The sequence below is a fragment of the Leucopleurus acutus genome, assembly GCF_964270905.1.
Source record: "Leucopleurus acutus genome assembly, chromosome: 6".
Taxonomy (NCBI): Eukaryota; Metazoa; Chordata; class Mammalia; order Artiodactyla; family Delphinidae; genus Leucopleurus; species Leucopleurus acutus.
Window position 1 is genome coordinate 100,627,222 of NC_139149.1, and position 22,545 is coordinate 100,649,766.

The 22,545-nt window shown below is 58.1% G+C and overlaps 1 protein-coding gene across 2 annotated transcripts; it reads left to right on the forward strand.

Annotated features, from left to right (window-relative positions):
- Positions 1-217: 217 nt before the first annotated feature.
- Positions 218-21,861, forward strand: ASIC4 (acid sensing ion channel subunit family member 4; the record flags this gene model as incomplete). Of its 2 annotated transcripts, XM_082841931.1 has the most annotated exons (10): positions 218-799; positions 16,340-16,484; positions 16,571-16,698; positions 16,889-17,051; positions 17,568-17,624; positions 19,518-19,671; positions 20,877-20,968; positions 21,045-21,124; positions 21,456-21,560; positions 21,760-21,861. In XM_082841931.1, the coding sequence occupies 10 exons, from the start codon at positions 218-220 to the stop codon at positions 21,859-21,861; spliced, it is 1,608 nt and encodes a 535-aa protein (XP_082698057.1). The 2 variants fall into 2 exon arrangements, with proteins under 2 accessions (XP_082698057.1, XP_082698058.1); XM_082841932.1 differs by lacking the exon at positions 17,568-17,624.
- Positions 21,862-22,545: the final 684 nt, after the last annotated feature.

Sequence of the window (22,545 nt, forward strand, 5' to 3'; positions counted from 1 at the left end):
GGCAGCGGCAGCGGCAGCGCCAGGGCTGCGGAGTCGCCGGGAGTGGGAGTGACTCCCCCACCTCAGGCCCCCACCCTGTCCCCGTCCTCTTCCCGTTTGCCCTGAGTTTAGAAGAGCAGCCGCTGCCCCCGCAGCCACTCCGGAGGGCACCGGGGGCTGCTGGCCAGGGAGGGACAGGGGCAGGTAGGCTCCAACCAGTCCCAGCAGCTGGGCACAGATGCCGATCGAGATTGTGTGCAAAATCAAATTTGCAGAGGAGGATGCGAAACCCAAGGAGAAGGAGGCAGGGGATGAGCAGAGCCTCCTGGGGGCCGCGCGGGGGGCATCAGCCCCCCGGGACCTGGCCACCTTTGCCAGCACCAGCACTCTGCACGGGCTGGGCCGGGCCTGTGGCCCAGGCCCCCATGGACTGCGCAGAACCCTGTGGGCACTGGCCCTACTCACCTCGCTGGCTGCCTTCCTGTACCAGGCGGCCGGCCTCGCCCGGGGCTACCTGACCCGGCCTCACCTGGTGGTAATGGACCCGGCTGCCCCAGCCCCAGTGGCGGGCTTCCCGGCCGTCACCCTCTGCAACATCAATCGTTTCCGGCATTCGGCACTCAGCGACGCCGACATCTTCCACCTGGCCAACCTGACCGGGCTGCCCCCCAAAGACCGGGACGGGCACCGTGCCGCTGGTCTGCGCTACCCGGAGCCCGACATGGTAGACATCCTCAACCGCACTGGCCACCAGCTCGCGGATATGCTCAAGAGCTGCAACTTCAGCGGGCACCACTGCTCCGCCAGCAACTTCTCCGTGGTGAGTCCTGCCAGCCGGCCCGCCCAGCCTGGGGTGGCCAGAGGCTGGCGGTGGGGGAGGGAGTGGTGCGCAGGGCATCCTCATCAGGGCTTCCCCTCCTGCCGCCGCCAGAGGCTGGCCTCGTGTCGCCCCCATGCCCGGTGTTGCCCTCGGGCTCCCCAGCATGGAGCAGTGGATGCTCGTGGGGGCTTACCGTGCTGCTGCTGCCACTCTCTTCGGGCTCTGCCGCCGCTGCAGAGCCTAGGTCTGGGGGCCAAGGGTCCTGGAGTGGGCCCGGGGGCCCAGAAGCTGGTCAGCTTGCAGGGGAGGGATGCACCATGCTACAGCCGGACCAAGTGACCCCCGCTTTTCTCTTGCTCTCCTTTTCTCCTGTGGCCACTGGATTCTTCTCCCCACCCAAAAGGGCGATGGGGAGAGGGTGTTCTGGGGGCTCCAGCAAAGGGGGGACTCAGGGCTGCCTCTGGGGGAGCTGGCCCGGCAGGCAGGCTGGACAGAGCCGATCTTCGCGTACACTGGGTGCCAGTGTCTCTCACACACACCCCCTTTCACTGACTCGCTCACACATCCCTCTTTCACGCTGCCCCTCCAGCTTCTCCCGCTTTGCAGGCCCTCCCTCTGTTTCCTGGTTCTTGCCCGGCTCTGGCTCTTACACTGAGGGTCACTCATTCACTCTTAGGTGCATGGCTCACCCTCACTGCTGCCCAGTGCACACACACACACACACACACCCCTACTGCATGGGGACATAGTTTCCTGCACACTCTCTCACACAGTGTCCCTGTCACTACACTCACGTGCACACCTGCACACCCACGCACCCAGAGAGCTGCTCATCCCCGTGCCCACATCCCAGCTCTTACTAAGCTGCTGAGGACAGGGTCACACCGTGGATGCTGTCCCCTCTTGTGACACCCCCACCTGCCTCAGCCCCTGCTCCCCGTCTCTCACATATGTGCAAACACACACACACACTCTCACGAGGAGTGGAGTGGAGTGTTGGCTTGGGCTACCCTCCCATGCACACCTCCCACAATCGGGTGTGTGAGGTGTGTGTGAAGTGTGTCTTGTATGCTGTCTGTCTGTCTGTCGGTGCTCCGTTCACCCATAGTCACAGGCTGTCTATTATTCCTGGTGCTTGAGTTGCTGTCCCCAGTCCACAGTTTACCCCCGGCATTGTGTACGTGTGGTGTGTGTGGGGTGTGTTTTCATTCTTGTGACCACCGCCCAGCGCGTGTGCAAATACATGGCATCGACGTGGTGCCCATCCAGCCCAGCCTCCAGCTCCAGCCCCAGATGGGGACCTTTTCCTTCTCATGGCCCGGTGCCCGCACGCGGGCTCTCATTCACTCACTGCCTCAGTAGCACCAGGAAACATGCTCCACCCGTGTTCCTGCCCCCACCATGCCTGCAGCCTGGGGGTCCTCCTGCCATTGGATGGCGGGAGTTGCGTAGAAATGGAGGAAGGGACGAGAAGGAGAATGTGCTGGGAGAGGAACCGGGGCGGGGAGGGGATGGCGGGGGCCTGTTGTCCAGCTGCACGCCCCTTCTTCCAGGAAAAATTCAACGCTCTCAAAGCGATTGTCCCTAAGGAGCAGTGTGTGAATGTGGCCTTTCGGGTCCGTGGGGCTCCTCTGTGAGACATTGTCACTCCTGAGTTTTGGGGGTGGGGACAGAGCCCGTGTCAGCAGGTGCTGTTGGGGCAGAAATCAATGGGGCCTTTGTGTCCCTGAGTGGGAGTTTGTGTCCCAGGCCCCGGTGAGGGGTGGAAGGGCAAGAGGAAGAGTAATGAAGCCTCAAGGGGAGGGGAGGGAAGGAAGAGATAGAGGGGCAAGGAAGCAAGGTGAGGGAAGCGGGGGGTAGCTGCCTGGCCTCCAGGAAAGGAGGAGGTGCCTGGAGGATATGGGAACAGGGAGCCCCCGGATTAAAGCTGGCGAGTCCCTGTGGATCTGGGGATGGCCAGGCAGAGGTGAGGGTGGACATCCCACAGGCCCTTTCGTACCCTGAGGATGGAGAGAAAAGGACAGAAGTTTGTGGGTCTCTGCTCTGGGGCTGCAGCAGGACAATGAGGGGCAGAGGAGCAAAGCAAGCACGGGGGGCCAGGGATTCCCCTTGGATCCACCTGTCCCCCCACTCAGCCTAGTCCCCATGCCCTTCTGCCCAAACCCCACCCCCCATGTGCTGAGTGTAACTCTCCCTTGGACCTGGCATTCCAAGGCTGAGTCTGCTGCCAGTTTACAAGGGTCTGGGATTATGGTTGGGATGGGATGATCCACGGTAACGGGGAAGATGGGGGTGTATTGTGTGGGCAAGACTGGAGAAGGGGTATGGAGACAAAGACATCAGGGGTCTCTGATGAGGACATGAGGTCCACAGTAGACTCCGTGGTGAGAATATGGAGCCCGTGATGGGGATGTGGGATCGATGGAGGGGTGATGGGTGCAGGAATCAGTGGTGGGAACCTGCCAGGGCACGTGTGCTGAGATGGTCAGAGACAACGACGCGCTTTGGGGAAGGTATGTGTTTTCTGTTGCTTTCCCCATTTCCTCCTTCCCACTCCCCACTCTGCTGTGACCTTTCTTCCGGAATCCAAGTTAATAAATGTCACATTTTCCAGCCTATTTTTACTCCGGGTAAAATGCCCTCCCCCAGTCCCCTCAGCTGCCGCTCTTGCTTCTGTTACCACTGCAGTCGCTCTCACCCCCACGCTCCCTAATATCCCCTCACTGATTCCCAATCAGTCCCTCAATCAACACGGAGTTCTGAGCACCTACTGTGTGCCAGGCTCGCTGCCAGGTGCTGTGGTGGAGAACAAAGAAGGGGAGCCCTGGTCCCCAGTCCCTGTCCTCAAGCAGCCTCCAGTCTTGTGGTGGAGCTGGGATGGGGACACTTAAAAAGCTTTACCAACGGAGGAGTTAACCAGCCATGCAAGCAGTGTCAGGAAGTGCCAGGATTAATTGCCAAACGAGGTTACATGGATAGTAAGAGCCTGGGTTCAGAGAGAGGGGCCATTCTGGGCTGAAGAGGGCTGGGAAGGCTTAACGGATGAAGCAGCCTGGGCGAGGTTTGGAGAGGAGGGGAGGGGAGAGAGGCGAGAGAGAGGAGCGATGCTTCCACCTCTCCACCCATATGCCCCTCCACCCAGCTCACCCCATCTCTTCTCTTTGCCGCCCCCCTCCTCACCCAGTCTCATACCAACCCACTCCCACCTCCACCACCACTTATATGTTCTCTCTTCCTCCTCAATTCCTACCGCCGTCCGCTCCCCCAGCCCAGCGCGCCAAGCCCCATCTATACTTTCCCCCCTGCAGCTGCTCTCAGCCTGCCCACTTACTAGAAGGCAGAAATCACTCTTTCTTCCTAGGCTTCGTCTCTTCAGCTGTAAAATGTGGCTCTAAATTCCAGCGTCTCCTCTCAGCTGGGGACTGACTGTACGGTGGAGTGGTCAAGTGTGTGGGTTCGGGAGCCAGACGGTCTGGACTCAAACCTTGGCTGGGTGGCCTTGGAGAAGTTAGCTTCTGTGAGCCTCAGTTTCTGTATTCGTGATATAGAATATTAGAACCTAAAAAAATTCGGGTGGTTGTGAGGATTAAAAGAGGTGGCTGTAAAGGGCGTAGCACACTGCCTGGCACACACACCACGTGCACTCAGAGTGTCAGCTGTTAGAAATGCCACCACCCCAACTCCTGGCTCTCTTTAACCTGACTGTTCCCAGCACCACCTGCTGTTTTCCAACCTACGTGCTGGCATCTTCGCTAGTCTCCATCACCTAGCCTTCCTCCTCTCTTGACCCTCAAGCCTCCGCCCCCCACCCTATTATAGCATCCCCATGCTTCCCAACCCTCCCCAGGTCTCAGGCACGCGTGTGCATGTGTAGTAGTGCATACACTTGAGATCCGTGCTGTCCCACAGAACACTCTGTGATGACGGAAATGTCCTGCATCTGCGCTGTCCAGCGTGGTCATCACTAGCCACACAGGCCAGTGAGCATCTGCAGTGTGATTAGTGTGACAGAGAGAATGAAGGTTCTATTCAAACAGCGGGGTGTGGCCAGTGGCTGCCATATCAGACAGTGCTGCTCTAGGTGGTCCTGGGGACGTGGTTCAGGCTGCCAGGTTGGTCAGGGCTAGGCTTTCCAACGGGCATCAAAGGATATAAAGTGATGGTGGTGGGCTGTGATCAGAAGTCCGGCCATCTCCTCTCCGGGCTGAGGTCCCCGGTTGAGCTGAGGATGGGGCCTGTGTCTGGGGACATCGAGGTGTCTGGAAACACCACCAAACAGATACACCTTTCTTCCCAGGTGCAGGACATGACCTTGGTCTTTTCCATTCTATTGTCTGGAAAATCGAGGCATGGGGAAGGCAGAGAATCCACGAGGAGGCAGGGGGAGGGCCAGCCCCTCTCTGTGGGGTCCTCCGGGGTCCAGGCAGCCCCCGGAGGTGCAGGTGACCAGAGACCTGTGGGCACTTCCCTGTTTCTATCCCCTCTCGGGCTGTCAGCCTTCCCTCCCCGCCTCCCAACCCTCCTTCCCCACACGCTGGTGACTGCCGTGACTATTAATCACTCGCCCTGTTCTCTTCCTCTCTGCTAATCAGGCACAATTAGACAAGGCCTCTTCCAGCTGGGCAGTCCTCCTCCCTGCCCCCTTCCCTCCTCTCCCAGCCCCACCCCAGCTCAGTCGGGACGGCTCTGAGGCAGAGGGAGCTGCGTGCCAGCCCTCCCTCACTCTCTGGCTCCCCCAGCCCACAATTCCAGGCTCCTCCGCCATCCCCGGCCTTCTATCCAAGCTTCCTCCTGAGCCCGCCCCTTCCCTGGTGTGGTCAGGCCGGTACTGACAGTCTCTGCACCCACTCCTTGATTGTGGGAGGGGCTACTCCACAGATGTCCCAACTCCAGGCCTCCGCCACTGGCGCCGAGGGCCTGAGGGCTGCCCCTTGCCCCCGCGACTCCGGAAGGGAGAGGATTCCCACTGCGGCCTCTCATCTACCGGATGAGTTTACCTCGGACCCTCACTCCCAGCCCAGCCCTCCGTGCCCTCCGGCCCCACCTTCTCCTGAGGCGTGAACCTGGAGAACGTTTAGTTCAACATCTAGTTCAGGGGTGGTCCTGCCTTCGGGAGCCAGGCAGATCAGGTCTGAGAAGGCACACGGTAGGGAAGGGTGGGGTATGAGGGGAAGTGAAGGTCACTTACCCTTGAAGGGAGCAGCTGTTTCTCAGCCCCAGCTAACTGTTGCCCTGTGGTCAGGGATGCCCGGTGTTAGGGGGTCTTCCAATTTGTCCAGAGAAGCCCCGAGTCTTGATTATTTTAATTAAAAATTTCCTGAGTAAAAAAAACATTCAGAGGTCTAGCTACAACTCCGACTGCAGGACACAGCGTGCCTGCCCTCCCCACCGCCTGCCCCACTGCTGGCTGCTGCCCCTCAGGCCCTCCTGGAGGGGGCGCTCTCAGCCTGGCCGCCTCCCATTGGCCGGTGGAGTTGCTGGAGGGGGATTTGAGCCCAGCAACCAGCGGCAGGGACTGTGACTGTTACCCGGGGCTGGCCTGCAAGGGCAACGGGGAATGCCAGGAGGGACGTGCCCCACCTGGCCCTGCTCTGCAGCCCCGTGGCCTCTTCATTAATCAGGCATCAGCCCCGAGCTGGGCTCATTATCAGCTCAGCTTCTCGTGGCACTGCCGGAAGATGCTGATTAGCCTTTGAAGAAATGGCCCCCGCGTTTCCCTCTTGTCCTCCCTCTTTCTGCCCGTGCTCCTTCCTGGACACCCACCCCGGCCCTTCTGCTTCTTGGGAGGAATCTGCTCCCTCTCGCGGCTGGTGGCAGGCCTGTCTCTGCCAAGCCCAGGCCAGGGACAGAAAGGACCAGGACCAGGGGGCAGGGAGGCAGGAGCGCCCCAAGGAGTACTCGGAGTGCAGAGTTTCGGGACTACTCAGGCTGAGGTCACTGGGCGGAGGAGGGGGAGTGAATGCGGGGTGGAGACTCAGGGTGGCGGGAAGAGATGGACAGCCTCCCTGGAGGACGGAATGAGAGGGCAGCCTCAGGCTGTTATCAGTGTTTCCCTGTCCTTCTCCTGGCAATGCCACCTCCTTGGAGCAGCTGGGCAGAGGGGGTGGGGACAGCCAGAACCGTGGACAGGAGGCCTGAGGGTTTGGGGGTTTTGTTTTTTTGTAAATCCTGGTGGAGGCTTAGGGTCTTGGAGCCATCCCACATGAATGGCGGGTGGGAAGGCAGGAGGAGGACAGAGACCCCGTGGGTGGAGATAAGAGGCTTCAGAGTGCTGTGTGTTTTCCAGAAGAGGGAGGGGGTATCTGCAATTCTTCCCCGGCGCTCAGGCCCCGAGGAGGCCGGGGTTGGCAGCGCTGAAAATCCAACCCCCCCCCCCCCGCAAATGTTCACCATGCCCTTGGGACACCCATTTTCAGTCAGAGGGGGAACAGTTCCAGAAAGACAGGCACAGGCAGCAGCAAGAGAGTTCAGAGAGGAGCCACGGGATGATTAAGGGGAAATGGAGGATTGATTTAGGAGGAAAGATTAAAGGAGCTAAATCCGTGGCGCTTGGCTCAGCGGTGACTAAGCGTGGACAGGATAATAGCTTTACAAATGTGTGAAAGGTGTAAATACCAAAGGGGGGGAGGGGAGGCGGCTCGGCGGGCCAGGAGAGCGGGGCTGGGGGCTGAGGAGGCCCCCGGAAGGGCTGGGGGCCCTTGGGCGACTGCCCGGTAGGGCTGGCTCCTCTCCAGTAGGGGTGCAGGGGGAGCAAACGGGGTGTCGGGGAGCCCCGGGTTCCAAGCTGGGGTTCCATTTCGGGGCCGCAGCTTCGCCGGCCTGTGCTGACCTCCACGTCCCACTCCCGCCCCGCTGAGGATCTGAGGCCGCGGGTTCAAATCCCATCCGAGTCCCTCTGCGTCCCTCGGCACCGGGCCTTTCCCTCTGCATGCATCCGCTGGGGCTCGGGCCGCCGCCCCGCCGTGCCGGCTCGCGCCCCTCGCTCCTCCCCGGCCGCGGAGCGCGGCGGGAGGCGGTGTCTCCCTCCGCGGTGGAAGCCTTTGGCGCGGCTGTGTGCGGAGGTCACTTTGCCGAGGAGCCGGGAGCCGGAGGAATGCAAATGAGGCAAACCCCGGGAGGAGAATGGAGGAGCCCGGAGGAGACCGGAGGGAGGGCGCCCGGGCGCCGCGATGGATGCCTGCCCCGCGGGAGGGAGGAGGGGGGCGGCGAGGAGCACGAGGCGGTGGGTGCGGCCTTCTGGGTGCGGCTGGGCCCAGCCTGGAGGCTCGGGCGCACTCACCCACCTCCTCCATCTCCTCCACCTCCTGGGTCTCGGTTTCTGAACTCCCTCCTGGACACGGATGCGATCCACTGTGTAGGCAAGCTCTTAACGAATAACTTTGCATCGAGGGCTGGAACGTCAGGGAAGGACTTCGTTACAAATTAAAAATATTCCCGTCTGCAAAACTGACTTTCTAGGGTTTAAGGCCTATGCGGTCGCTACCTGGGAACAGGTTTGGCTGTTTACCTGCGTCCTGGAGACCCCGCTCTCTCCTCTCCAGTGGAGACGCGGCGCTCCCTGAGATCACCGTGTTCTTCCACGGCCCCAAGGGCTCCGGGCTCCCAGCTCCAGCTCGGCCTCAGCCTGGCCTCAGCCTGGAGTCGTACGGCCTTGACTGTCTCCTACTTCTCCACTACTGCCCGCGCGTTTACATTTGCTCAAACGTCGTGCCCATTTCCTCCTAGACTCACAAGCACTTCTACCTTGGAGAAGAAGTCGCCTTGAAGAGCACCTGGGTGGCTGGGGGCTGGGGGGATGCTGCGTTGACCCTGAGGGGGAGGGCAGGCGCACTAGGGCCGGGGTGGGGTGGGGTGGGGGGTATTCTCCCTGTGTCTGACTGTGGTGTGATCGGATGCCCTTCCTGGGTGGATGAGTGCGCTTGCTCTGGGAAGCTTTATACTCTCCAACCCAAGTCGAATTCCCGTTCCACTCTCAGGGGACTTGGATTGGTCTCCCTATCATACCACCTATCCCAGCAGTAGTGATTTGCCTGTCCCTGGGATTGTTGGTTTTGTGTGCTTTGTTCACCACCGCTGTATACCTGGCTCCCAGCCTAGGTGCTCAATAAACACTTTTGGAATGAATGAATGCCTTTGGGGCCAGATAGCCAGCTCCCTCAGGGCAGAGACCAGTGATTTTGTTCTCCGAATCATCCCCAGTAGCAGGCGTAGTACCTGGCGTATTGTACAGGCTCAAGGAACGGTGTTGGACAAGTAAGTGTGATGTGAACACCCACCATTTCTTTTTTTCTTTTTTAAATAAATTTATTCATTTATTTATTTATTTTTGGCTGCATCGGGTCTTCGTTGCTGCACGTGGGCTTTCTCTAGTTGCGGCAAGCGGGGGCTACTCTTTGTTGCGGTGTGCGGGCCTCTCAATGCAGTGGCTTCTCTTGTTGTGGAGCATGGGCTCTAGGCGCGCGGGCTCAGTAGTTGTGGCATGCAGGCTCAGTAGTTGTGGTGCACGGGCTTAGTTGCTCCACGGCATGTGGGATCTTCCTGGACCAGAGCTCAAACCCGTGTCCCCCGCACTGGCAGGTGGATTCCCAACCACTGCGCCACCAGGGAAGTCCCCACCCACCATTTCTTAAGCACCTCCTATTCACTGGGGCTGTGCCAGGTATGTTTCAGCACGCAGTGGCTGTTAGCGCAGAGTCCAGTGCCAGATCACCTGGTTCCCTCCTCTGCCACGTCATGTGACTCTGGCCAGCTCCTTACCCTCTCTGGACTTCCACTGTCTTGTCTGTAAAATGGAGATGTGAAACCTCCAATAGAGGGTTTTTGTGAGAATCAAGGAGTTAATTGATATAAAAGGCTTAGGACTATGCTTGACACAGAGTAAGCACCGAATAAATGTTAACTGTGGCTATTTGTGTACATTATCTCTTTCCTCATAACACCTCTGACATGCCTATTATTATTCCTGTTGTACAGATGAAAAGTGGCGGGTCAGAGAGGTTAAATGACTGAACCCGAATCCCACAGACAGTAAGGGCAGGGCTGCAGGCCTGTGCCCTCCTCTGATAGGACAGCCAGATCTCAGACCCTGGGGGGTTTGCTCTGACAGAATTCCATCCTCTCCCACAATTGCTGAGAGGGCCTTTACCAAGGTGCATGATGCCGTGTGAGAATGGGCCCAGTGGGGAGCCGAGATCAAATGGCCGCACCGACTTGGCAAGAAGATTCCCTAAATGGGCTCCCCTGCTTTCTTGAGCACCTTGCACACATCCCTCTGGACTTATCTCTGATCTTCACTACTAACCTTAGGAGGAGGAATTACCATTCCCCCTTTTACTGATAAGTAAACTGAGGCTCAGAGAGGTTAAATCGCCGCCCACGGTTGTTTGTCCAAGGCTGGGGGCAGAGCCAGGACTTGAACCCTATTCTGTCAGCTCCAAAATGTGCACCCATTTTTCCATGTTATGAAGCTTAGGTGGATCCTTTTCCAGCACCAGATTCAATGGTCGATCTCTGCCCCAGTTTGGGCCTTACTGGTCTCCACAACACTCTTATTACTAATATTGAGGCCTCATGTATGTGATGTTACCTTGCAAATGCCTTTCACCTACTTCATTTCTTTTGAGACTTATAACAAACCTGTGAAATAAGTCGAGCAGGAATTTCTATCCCCACTTGACGGATGAGGAAACTGAGGACCAAAGAAGTAAAAAAATCACTTTACTAACCAAGGTTACACAGCTGTCACTGGTGGAGCCAGAGCTGGGATCAGGGTCTACTGACCCCCAGGGGGGTGATGGAGGTTAGTGGAGAATGCTGGGGCCCAGTGGGGGGTGGGGGACTGGGCTCAGGTTCTGAACGTGCCCTCTTTTTTCTGTATGTCTTTGGATATGTCCCTTGCCATCTCTAGGCTTCCAATTTGGCCTTTGTACAGTGAGGGTTTGGACTGAGTTACCTCCCGGTTCTGACCAGCGCAGACACCTTAGGCATTCTGAGTTGGTACTATCTTCCCTGGCGAGGACAGAGGAGGAGAAGGCTTGGAACCTGGGTGCTTGGGCCACCCCTGAGTGAAGCTGGGGCCCCAGGACCATCTGAATTGGGATGCCGGCCACAGTCCAGGGCAGATGAAGAGGTACCCACTTCCACTGGCCCACTCTGGACCCCAGGGCACTGCAGGATTAAGGGGAGTTCGCTCCAGGGGCCTAAGTGAGAGGCATGGGGCCGGACCACATCAGGAGAGGGCTGATGGAATTTGGAGGGATAAAGCAGCCATGGAAAAGAGGGCTGGGGGGAGGTGCCAAGGCCTCGGCAGAGGCAGGGTGCCCAGAAGGCACTGGAGATAAAGCCCAGGCTGCAGATTAGCGCTGGGATTAGCCCAGCCTGGGCTGTTCCTGGCTGCTTCTTATCTCCTGGCGGCCCGGCGGAGGAGCCCTCTCCCCCACCGCTCTGAGCCCTGGCCCTGCTAATTGCCTGTTAACCCTGTGGGCTCCTTGACTGCAGGGAGGATGAGGGGTTGGGGAGGGGTGGGTAAGAATGCGAGGAAACGGGAGCTGTGGACAGATGGAACTCAAGGGACTGAGAGAGAAGCCACTGCTCAGAGGAGCAAGCTCTGGACTGATCTCTCCGACCCTGATCATCGTCTAGGGCAGCCCTGGAGGGGAGGGAAGGGCGCCTGGGGAGGGGTTCCTGGCTTGGGGAGGTGGCTTCAGGCCCAGGGAAAAGTCAAGAGGAGGAACACAAGAGTCAGTGACTGGACACCTAGACTGGAGAATAGAGAGAAAAAGAAACAGTATAGAGATGCAGCGGGCAAAAGAACAGAGAGGCTGGGGGGCAGCCAGGCCAATGGGACAAAGACGAGGCCAGGGGGACGGACAGGCTGACAGAGGGCAAGGGACAGAGGCACAGACCAGATGGATAACTGATCAGATGCTGAGGACAGACAGGCCAGGAGGATGGAGAAAGACCTGAGAGAGAGACAGATCAGGCGACCGAGGCTAGGGAGATGGACAGACCCAGGGCACGGCCCAGGCCAACACTAAAGGGGAGGTGGTCCGAGAGGGACAGGCAGAGGGCTGGCAGGAAGGAAGCTGGTCCACGGGTCTGCCTGCAGCATGGACACAGACCTATCTAGAACCCGTCCAGCCTAGGTCTGGAGGGCTTCAGCCCAGGGCCAGGGGGATGGACCTAGGAGTGAAGGCAGAGAGCAAGGGAGGGCCGAGAAGAGGGAGAGCCAGACGGAAGAAGAAGGTGGGCTCTGAGATGGGGACAGGGCCCAGAGGCTGAGGCTGGTGGGGGGGGGATCTGGAAATAGCCCCTTGGCCCATCAGGGCACATCCTAGCCCAGGAGCTGCCTCTTTCCGTGGCTGGACTCTGGACCCTCAACTCCTGTCCACACACCCTCCTCTGGGGCCATTCAGGAGAGAGCAGTGGACAGCCAGTGGGACCCTGTGGCAGAGCAGCCGTGCTGTCTCCATGGAAGAAGATGTGGGCTGTGCTGCTACCAGAGTTCTGCCACTTAGGAGCTGGTGGTTCCACCCGCTGCTGCCTGCCTGGCCCAGGGACCGTCTCCAGGGCAATGCTCTGCTCTGCTCTGCCCCACAGTCGGGCCTGACCCGGGCTGTGCAGGTGTCCTGGCCCTGCCAGTCTGGCCTGTCTACTCCCTGCAGACCATTGTCCATCAGCAGACCCAGAGTCCTTCCACCCATCTCCCTTTGTCACCCCCACTCTACACAGTCGCCTCAAGGGCAGGCGTACCAGGTAGCCACCACCATCTGAAGCCATTGGAGCCAAAGCCTTCCCAGTTGGCTCTGCCCTGTACAGGGAGAGGTTCGGTGTCATGTAGCCTGTGTCTGTGTCTATATGGTGTAGGTATCGAGTGGGGAGGCTGCCCCAGCCCCACCCAAGTTCAGGAGGCTACCAGACTCATTCATTCACTGAACACCTACCAGGTGTTTTATAAGCACTAACTCTGCTTTGGCATCAGGCTCAGTTCTGCTCGAATCTCTGCTGTCGTTTACTTGCTGTGTGCCCTTAGCCAAGTCATTTGCCCTCTCTGAGCTTCCTCAACATGAAATGGGGGCTACAATGCTTACCTCATGTGGTTTTCTTGGAGGCTCAAAGGAGAAACTAGATCAAAAGTACAGGACCCAGTACAAAGTGGGAATGTTTGATAATGTCCACTTTGCATTCCTTCCCTCGACCTCACTCCTCCTTCTGCAAATTGCACTGGGCTCTGGGGATACCAAGATGATGAAACGGGGCTCCCAGCCTCAGGGAGTCCATGGTCCCATGGGAGAGACCATGACAGTGCCCAGCGGTCAGGGTCAGCCGCTGCACACCGGGGGGCGCGAGTGAGCAGCTCACTACTGGGATTCCCCCATGCAGCCCATGCCTTGTTTAGCCTCCCAACTGGAGCACACACTGAAAAATGGCTGCAGCAGCAAGAGCTGATTCCAGCATCTTCTTGGCCCAAAATAGGAAGGGGATGAGTGCTTTGAGATTTGGGACAAATACTTACATATTCCCCCCATCTGCCTTTCCCCCACCCTGAGGACACAGGGATCTTGCCCTCAGCCCTCTTCAGGGCTCTCCTCCCCCCAGTGACACGTAAAAGCACAGGTCTAGAGTCAGGCTGTCTCGCTGGACTCTTGCCCCTTCGACTAGGGCCTTTCTACTCACGGTGCGGTCTGCAGACCAGCAGGTTGTTAGAAATGCAGAATCTCAGTCTTGCTGCCCAACACATGTTTACTGAATCAGAATCTGCATTTTAGCAAGATCCCCAGGTGCTTTGAGAAGCACTGATCTTGGAGACCTTGGCAAATCAGCCAACCTCTCGGAGCCTCAGTTTCCTCATCTGTAGGATGTAGGATCATTGTGAGATTCGATTGGAAAGAACATATTAAGCATTTAGTGCAGTGCCTGGGGCAGAGCAGATGCTCTGGGACTGTCAGTGATGCCTACTCCTGCCCCCAGATGGACACACAACAGGGAGCTGCGGCAGGGGTGATAGAGACAACGTCAAGGAGTGGAACTCAGAAGGTGGCGAGGGTGCAGAAGGAGGGGGGGAGGGACAGGTGAGGAATTGAATTGAGAGGCAGCAGATATGGAGAAGAGAGTAAGGAAGGTATAGAGGAGTGGAGTGCAAGGGAAGGAGGGATGGAGGAAAAGGGGTCGAGCGTTGAGACTCCAGTCTCATTTCAGCTGGATGGGGTTGAAGCAGGAGCCGGGGCTTGGGGTGCTGTAAGCTTGGGTTGGGGGAGTTGCCAGCAATGGATTGTGGGAACACCTTGGGTCTTGCATCTCAATGAGTTCCACCTCTTCCCCTAAGCTGTGTGACCTTGGGCAAGTCACATCACCTCTCTGAGCTCTGGTTTCCTCATCTGTATTAATCAGGCTAATTAAACCTACCTGATACCAGAGTGGCTGAGGAGATGAAATGGGGTGGCAGATGCTGCCATGTTTTGTAAACTGTGCAGTTCTTGTTATTTGCGTGCTTTTGTTTTGGGAATCTGAGGCAGGGTGTTTGGGTGATAGAAGAACTGTCTTGAGAGGGGAGAATCAGCAGGGCAATTAAACTAGGGGGATGGGGATGGGAGACAACCCTCCCTCACAACGAGGGCACCCCCAGGCCCCCAGTTCTTAGAACTCCTCGCTCCTACTGCCCTCCACCCAGCCCTCTCCCTTCCACAGCCTCCCTCTGGAGCCAGGCATTTAGGAGTCTTTTCCCTTACACTGCCTCATGCCTTTTCTCCCAGCTTTCACCAGAGTGAAAATGTTCCCAGGGACAGAGGCCGGGGAGAGAGAGAGTGATTGAGTGCGCTGACCTCCTTACCCCCAGGGAAGGTACCGCCTGTGATGGGTTTGACCCGGGGGCTGGTCTCTGTGGGGTGAGCCTGGCAGGGGGGAACTCCCATCTGCCTCTCCCTCAACTTCCTCCCGACCCCAGCTGCTCGCAACTCCCATCGGTAGCTCTGTCCCCGCCAGAGCCTCGGCTTCCATCTCCGGGGCTGCAGCGCCATCTGGTGTTCACATGGGAGGACTCTCTGCAGAGGAAAAGCGAGATTGGCTGCTTCTGCGCCGGCGGAACCGCGTATTAAAGTATTCCTTGTGCCCCGCCCTGGAACAGGTGCTGGACTCATTGCCCCTGTGCAGCATGAATTCTAGTGGGGGGAAGATGAGCAATGAACACGGAGGCAAACAGATAAGCAAGATCATCTCAGGTCTTGATGAGGACTTTGAGCAAAGCAGCAAATGCTTTTGATGAGGGGAGGCTGACACTGGGAGCGTGTGTGTGGTATAGGAGTGTGCATCTGAAGAAGGGACACTTAACCTCAGGCTTAGAAGATGAGCAGCTAGCCATGCCAACTGGGGGCAGGGAGCATTCCAGGAGAGGGAACTGCGTGAACAAAGGCCTGGGCAGGGAACTCGCTCCGAAAGTTTGAATTTGTCTCAGAGATCTGGGAGTGGAAAGGCAGGAGACAGAGGCAAAGGTTACCTCATGTGGAGACTTTCAGGCAAGGGAAGGAATTTGGCTTTATGCTCTGGGATATGGGAAGCCATTGGTGGACTTCAAGTTGGCAAGTGGCTTGATTGGATCTCCTCAGTTTAGAATGAACACTCTGGCTACTGTGTAGTGAATGGCTTTGGAGAGAGAGGCAAAGACCAATGAAGGGCACCAGTTAGGAGCCTGCCGCCGTGGCCGGGGGGGAGATGATGGTGAAAGGGGAACATGAGATGGAAGGAGAGTAGATGGATTCTAAATAGATATTGCCTGGGACAGCAGCTGCATTGTATGCCTGGTCACCCCTGTCCCATATCCCAGCAACCAACCTACAGGGAGAGGGAGAGTTCAGGGATTCTGACTTGAGAAACTAGGTAGGTAGTGGGGCCCTTTACTCATAAGAGGAGAATGGGTCGGGGACAGGATTTGGGAAGACATCAAGAGTTCTGCTAATTTTTAAAATTTTATTTATTTATTTTGGCTGCGTTGGGTCTTCGTTGCTGCACGCGGGCTTTCTCTAATGGCGGTGAGCGGGGGCTACTGTTCGTTGCGGTGCGCGGGCTTCTTATTGCGGTGGCTTCTCTTGTTGCGGAGCACGGTCTCTAGGCACGCGGGCTTCAGTAGTTGTGGCACGCAGGCTCAGCAGTTGTGGCTCGCGGGCTCTAGAGCACAGGCTCAGTAGCCGTGGTCCGTGGGCTTAGTTGCTCCGCAGCATGTGGAATCTTCCCGAACCAGGGCTCGAATCTGTGTCCACTGCATTGGCAGGCGGATTCTTAACCACTGCGCCACCAGGGAAGTCCAAGAGTTCTACTATTGATATGTTAAGCTGGAGGTGCCTTTTAATCATCTAAGAGAGGATGTCAGTAGAAATGATGGAGCTCAAGGGAGGCTGGGCTGTCGGTTGGTTGCTGGGATATGGGACAGGGGTGACCAGGCAGGTCTGGTGGCCGTCACAGGGGACAGGGAACCCTAAGCCTAAGGCATTGTCTTTCATCTCCCCCTTCCACACCCCCGCCCCTCCCGCTCCTGTCTCTTATTCCCAGGTCTATACTCGCTATGGGAAGTGTTATACCTTCAACGCGGATCCACAGAGCTCACTGGCCAGCCGGGTGGGGGGCATGGGCAGTGGCCTGGAGATCATGCTGGACATCCAGCAGGAGGAGTACCTGCCCATCTGGAGAGAGACAAGTACGCAGGCGGGAAAGGGACAGGGGCTCCGGCCTGGGTCCTCTGCCTAGGGTGGGTTTCCAAAGGTGCCCATCTCTACTGTGCAGACGAGACGTCGTTTGAGGCAGGCATCCGAGTGCAAATCCACAGCCAGGAGGAGCCACCCTACATCCACCAGCTGGGCTTCGGCGTGTCCCCAGGTTTCCAGACCTTTGTGTCCTGCCAGGAACAGCGGGTGAGCACCTCCAGCTGGGTCCTGGGTCAGGCACAGGGCCGGGCCTTTGGGCTCAGAGGGGATGCTGACCAGATCTGCCCCCCAGAAGCTCACATCCCACCAGCCCTCACATGGACTTTACTGGGGCTGTGGGCGCCGGAGGGCCGGGTGGGACGTCTGTGCGTGACCCCGTCATGCCCCGCCTCTGCAGCTGACCTATCTGCCCCAGCCCTGGGGCAACTGCCGAGCGGAGAGTGCGCTCAGGGAGCCTGAGCTTCAAGGCTACTCGGCCTACAGTGTGTCTGCCTGCCGGCTGCGCTGTGAAAAGGAGGCCGTGCTTCAGCGCTGCCACTGCCGGATGGTGCACATGCCAGGTGGGCACCCCACCCCCTGCCAGCTCTCTGTGTCACCCTGCCAGGCTCCAGAACCTCCAAGGGCAGAACACTGCTCATGTGCAGGGGGGCAGGTGCACGTGTATGACAACATGTGTGCATGTCTCTGCCCACGTGAGTGTACATGGTATGTGTTCGGGATTTTATGCATGTTTTCACGTATGCATATGGGATGCACACGTGCATGTCTGTGTGCCTGTTAATATGTATTTATGGGTACATGTACTTGTGCATATCTGTACTTCTGTACTTGAGGTTGTGTGCATGTGCTTGAACACGTGCATGCAAATCCATGTGCATATGTGTGTGTGTGCAAGCACGCATGGATTTACGTGCATATGTGCATGCGTACATCTCCATGCTTCTATGCACAGGCATGTATAAATTCATGTGCACACATTTATGTGTGTGCATGCATGTATGTGCCCACATTTGGGAATATGGGGGGGGAGAGTGGATGGAACTATAGACTCCAGGAATAATCTTCTCTCCTTTCAGGCAATGAGACCATCTGCCCGCCAAATATCTACATCGAGTGTGCTGACCACACACTGGGTCCGTGCTGCCTTCTCCCCTCCCCACCTCTCCGGCCCCCTCCTCCTCTTCGTCTCTCTGTGCACCCTGGTCCTCACTGCCTTGCCTCCCCTCCTCCCAGTCTCTTCCTGGGTGTTTTTTTTCCTGGGGGTTGAGCCTTATCCCGTACCTCCAGGGGTCTGAGGACCTCTGCAGTTGTGGTAGAGAGAGCAGGGTGGGGGGTTGCAGAGAACCGGAACTGAGAGTGAAGGGCGGGGCTTCTCATCTTGCTTCAGCCAATGAGCTTGCATCTCTGGGAAAGTGAAATGTCTTCTCCCTTGGTATGAGAAAAGATGTATTGCTGGCTACCGGTGTGGGTAAGGCAACCCCATCTGTCCATAGGTCTCGCCTGATCCACACTTCATTCATTCATTCATTTATTCATTCTACAGGTGTTTGCAGCCTGCACTGGGGCCAGAGGTAAAAGTGGGAACAAGAGCTCTGCTCTTGTAGCGCTTACCGCCTGGCGGGGCTGTGGACGGGCATCACAGCACCGCGTGTTAGTCCTTGTGTAGGGGAACCTCAGCGATCCTACAGGGCCCCAGCACGGGCATGCAGCCTCACCTGGGCAGGCAGGGAGGATTCCCAGAGGGAGTGACATATGAGCTGAGACTGGAAGGATGTGGAAGAGTCAGCCAGGTGAAAAGGGAGGACGTGTTCTAGGCAGTGGGAACAGCTCGTGCTAAAGACCTGTGGCCAGAGAGAGCGTGTGTGTCTGGAGCGCAGAAAGGTCAGTGTGGCTGGAGGTCAGAGAACAAAGGAGGGCTTGGAAAGAGCGGGGGAGGCTCTGGGAAGCCAACAATGGCTTAAGGCAAGGCAAGAATGTCTTCTGATTTTAGGAAGGGCACCCTGATTAGATGTGAGGATGGATAAGCGGGGAGGAAGACTAGGAACAGGGTGACCGGTCAGGAGAGCTCGGCGGTAATCCAGACGCTGGGGCCACGGGGGCGGCTTTGAGGTGCTGCGGCAGTAGAATCACACCTTCTCTGTCCCACACACCAACTGCATCTGCCAAAGGGGTGATTGAAGCATGTTTAATGAAGGAACAGATGTAAGTGGGGATAAGGTAACCACAAGGGGTGGTGAGACTCCACAGAACTAAGGAGCCTTTCTTGCCCCCGCGCCTTAAGGGGCAAAGGAAGGGGTTGCTACTGGCACCCAGAGAGGGACCTGTGGCTGTCTGAGATGGACAGGAGCCGGGAGCCGGGACCACAAGTGAGGAAGCCTGGCATCTCTCCCCTCCTTGCCCTGTGATCCTGACGGGGCCTCCCATTGGCCAAACCCAACCCAAAGCCATAGGACAGGGAGTCTAGGTGATGCATTTGGCAGAGATTGGCATCCTGGGACAGAACAAGGTGGGGAGAGTGGAGAGTGGATCTGTGGGGGCGAACATACTGAGCATAATAACCCTGCCCATTTGTCCTTCTGTCCGTCCATCCATCCATCCATGTATCCACTCATCCATCCACCCATCCGTAGGCATACGTGAACACAGGCATACATCCCATTCATCCCAGCATCCTCTCCAAGCCCCTCATGTGTCTGAGGCCTCATGTGGTTAATTAGCTCTGGTGGGTGGCCCGTGCCCTCCCTCTGAGCCAGGAGGACCTCTCTGTCCCAGGGGGCTGGGCAGCAGAGGGATGAGCCTATAGGAGTGTGCTGGGGGTTCTGCCTCCGCCCACTTTCTTGGATGGTCTGAAGCTGGTCCAGGAAGGGACTCCCAGCCAGTCTCCCCCAGGCAGTGCCAGTGCTGGCCAGACCGGGCCCTCAGTTTGGGTGTGCCTGCCTCAGGACAGCCCCTAAGCTTCCTCCCTGCAGCTGGTGTGCCTCTGGGCCATCCCACCCCGCACAGCAGCTGGCGCCTCTGTGTTGCAGATTCCTTGGGTGGGGGCTCCGAAGGCCCATGTTTCTGCCCTACCCCCTGCAACCTGACCCGCTACGGGAAAGAAATCTCCATGGTCAAGATCCCCAACAGGGGCTCAGCCCGGTACCTGGCAAGAAAATACAAGCGCAATGAGACCTACATACGGTATGTATGTGTGTGTGTGCGTGCGTGTGTGCGTTTGTGAGTGTGTGTCTGTGTGTGGTGGAGGCCACCCTCAACAGGCCTGGTGCATGGTGGAGGCTGGGAGTGGGCTGCATCTTTGTCAATAATGAGTCTCCTGCCAGGAATGCCTTTCATGATCTTTTTCTTCTAGCTAACCCCTACCCATCCTCCAAGTCACATCCTGTGTCTCCACCTCCAGGGGAGCCCTTCTTAGCCCAAACACCTTTCATCTGCACCTCCACAGCACCCTGTACATACTTCTGTCGTGGCATTTACCCACTGTTTTGTGTTTGCATGTCTTTTGCACGTCTGTTTGTGCGTCTTTCTCCCCCAGCAACCTGGAGCCGTTAAATGCATGTCCAGTGAATGCTGTGCAGAGGGAGAGGAACTGGAAGGGATGGGGGAGGAGCCAGGTGGCCCACAGGAGGGGTCCCACTGAGCCTTGGGCCTGGTACCCTGCAGCCAATCTACCAATGCTGAGCATCTTCTGAGTGCCAAGCCCAGCGCTGGCTCCTATGGGGACAGAGATGATTATAACACAAAACTCATGCCACAGTTTGCGGGTGGGGCCATGTTTGAAGGTGTGGGACTGATTCTTAGGCCCCAGGAGAGATGAATGTACATAGGGGAAGTAGGGGAGGCATGAGCTGGGCCTCTGAGCACGCCGGGTTTGGGTCTGTGAGAAGAGGAGAGAGGGGAGGCATCCCAGTTAGAGATCTATGGGCTGATGTCAAGACCAGCCTGAGCAGCAGGGAGGCTGTGTGGAAAGAAGGAGATAAAAAAGCGGTTTGGATAAGAAGGTACAGTGCAGCTGATCATGGGAAGTCTTGAAAGTCTGGAAGAGGAAGTCTGGAGTAGACTGTCAAGGAATAGGGAGGCACTGAAGGTTCTAGAGAGGTATGGGGGTGGGTCAAAGTGAAAACTATTTGCTGCTTTAGAGAAGGCGGGGTTGGGGCGGGGAGCGGGAATCTTGCCAGCCCAGGAGTTTTGTTTTATTCTCCCAGGCCCTTTGCTAGCCCTCAAAAGATGAAGCTGACAGGCATCTGGGCCTGTCTCGCCTCACAGCTTTTGGGAGCTTCTTGGCACAGGGGGGCCTCAGATCCGGATCTGCTGGGCCTGGGATGTCCCGCCAGCCGTCTCCTCAGGAAGACGGCCCCTTAAGGATACCCTGCTTCCTGTCTCTACAGGGAGAACTTCCTGGTCCTAGATGTCTTTTTTGAAGCCCTGACATCCGAGGCCATGGAGCAGCGAGCAGCCTACGGCCTGTCAGCCCTGCTGGGTGAGCCCCAGCCCCAATTCCACGGGAGTGGACCGGACCCGCCTGCCCCCTCTGACCCTGCTCTCATGCTCCCCAGGGGACCTCGGGGGACAGATGGGCTTATTCATCGGAGCCAGTGTGCTCACGCTGCTGGAGATCCTAGACTACATCTATGAGGCAAGGGATGGGGCCCTGGTGGGGGCCACCCAGATGGGGAGGGGCAGGTAGGAGGAGGGGCTGGGGGGAAAGCAGAGGGGCAGTGCAGGCTTCCTGGTGGAGCTGGACTGCCGGAGGTCAAGCTCAGGGTCATTTACCAGCGTCCCCTGACTGGTGGGAAGGCCCGAGCGCGCTGAGGAGTCAGGAGAGGGGGATGGGTGAGGAGGACTGGGGTGTCCTAGGGGGGGTTTGCTGGGCCAGCAAGTCCTATGAGGTGGGCCTGGTGGGGCCCATCCTTCTCCTCTAGCGAGTTTCCTGAGCCCACTGCTATCCTCCCACCCCGAACCCCCAGGTGTCCTGGGACCGACTGAGGCGGGCGTGGCGTCATCCCAAGACCCCCCTCCGGACCGCCACTGGGGGCATCTCCACTTTGGGGCTTCAGGAGCTGAAGGAGGAGGTGAGGGTGAGCGCTGTATACAGCCAGCGTCCTCTCCCAGGACTGAATCCCCCCATAACTTCTGAACTAGCCTGCGGGAGGGGGGGGGTTCCTGGGTTCCCCTGAGGCCTCTGCCCCAGGGGACAGGGTAAGGCTGGCTGTGTGAGGCCTGGGGGTACCACGTGAGCTCTCCCCGTCCCACCCGCTCTTCGCCTCGCAGAGTACCTGCCCAAGCCAGGGCCGCGCTGAAGGCGGAGGCACCAGCGGCCTGCTCCCAAACCACCACCCCCCGGGAGGCCTCTTTGAAGACTTCGCTTGCTAGGATGGTGCTGCGTCCAAAAGGACCCAGGAGTCTGGGACTCCAGCCCAGATCCCCACCGTAGCCTCCCGCTCTTAGGACCGAAGTCTTGGGGGCAGCCCAAAGCTGAGGGGAAGAGGGCGGTGCTCACTGGGAGGGTGGGGACTCGGTCCCTGCTCTCACCCACCCTAGTGCCAGCTGCTTTGCACAAGGGTCCCTCTTGTCCACACCCTCCACCCCCAGGCTGGTGCCCAGGGAGGGCTGGGGACCAGGCCATGGGCCCCAGTGGAGGGGAGGAGAAAGGGAGGTGGAAAAAGGGGCCCACCCCAGAGGGGGTGGAACCCTCTGTACATTTGTATATATTTAGGGAGGACAGGGTGGGGGTGGGGACACAGATGTAGCAGGTGGGTGGGGCTATGAGGGTTGGTAATTTAGAGACAGCCGGGGTCCCAGCCCTAGAGTGTCAGCAGGAGAGGGCAGGCCCCCAGGACTCAGGACTGCTGGGCTGGTCCTGCTTCCTGCCCCTCTCCAGGCCCAGCATCCCTTTTGGCAGGGGGAGTGTGTGCTCCAGCAGGCCTGGTCCAGCTCCCGATTCCCTCTGCCCCAACCGCACTCCCAGAGTCCCCTCCACAGGGAGAGGCAGATCCTTCAGAACTTGGCTGAGCTTGGGGGTGGGGAAGGGGGCCTTCTCAGGCCTCTCTGCCTCCA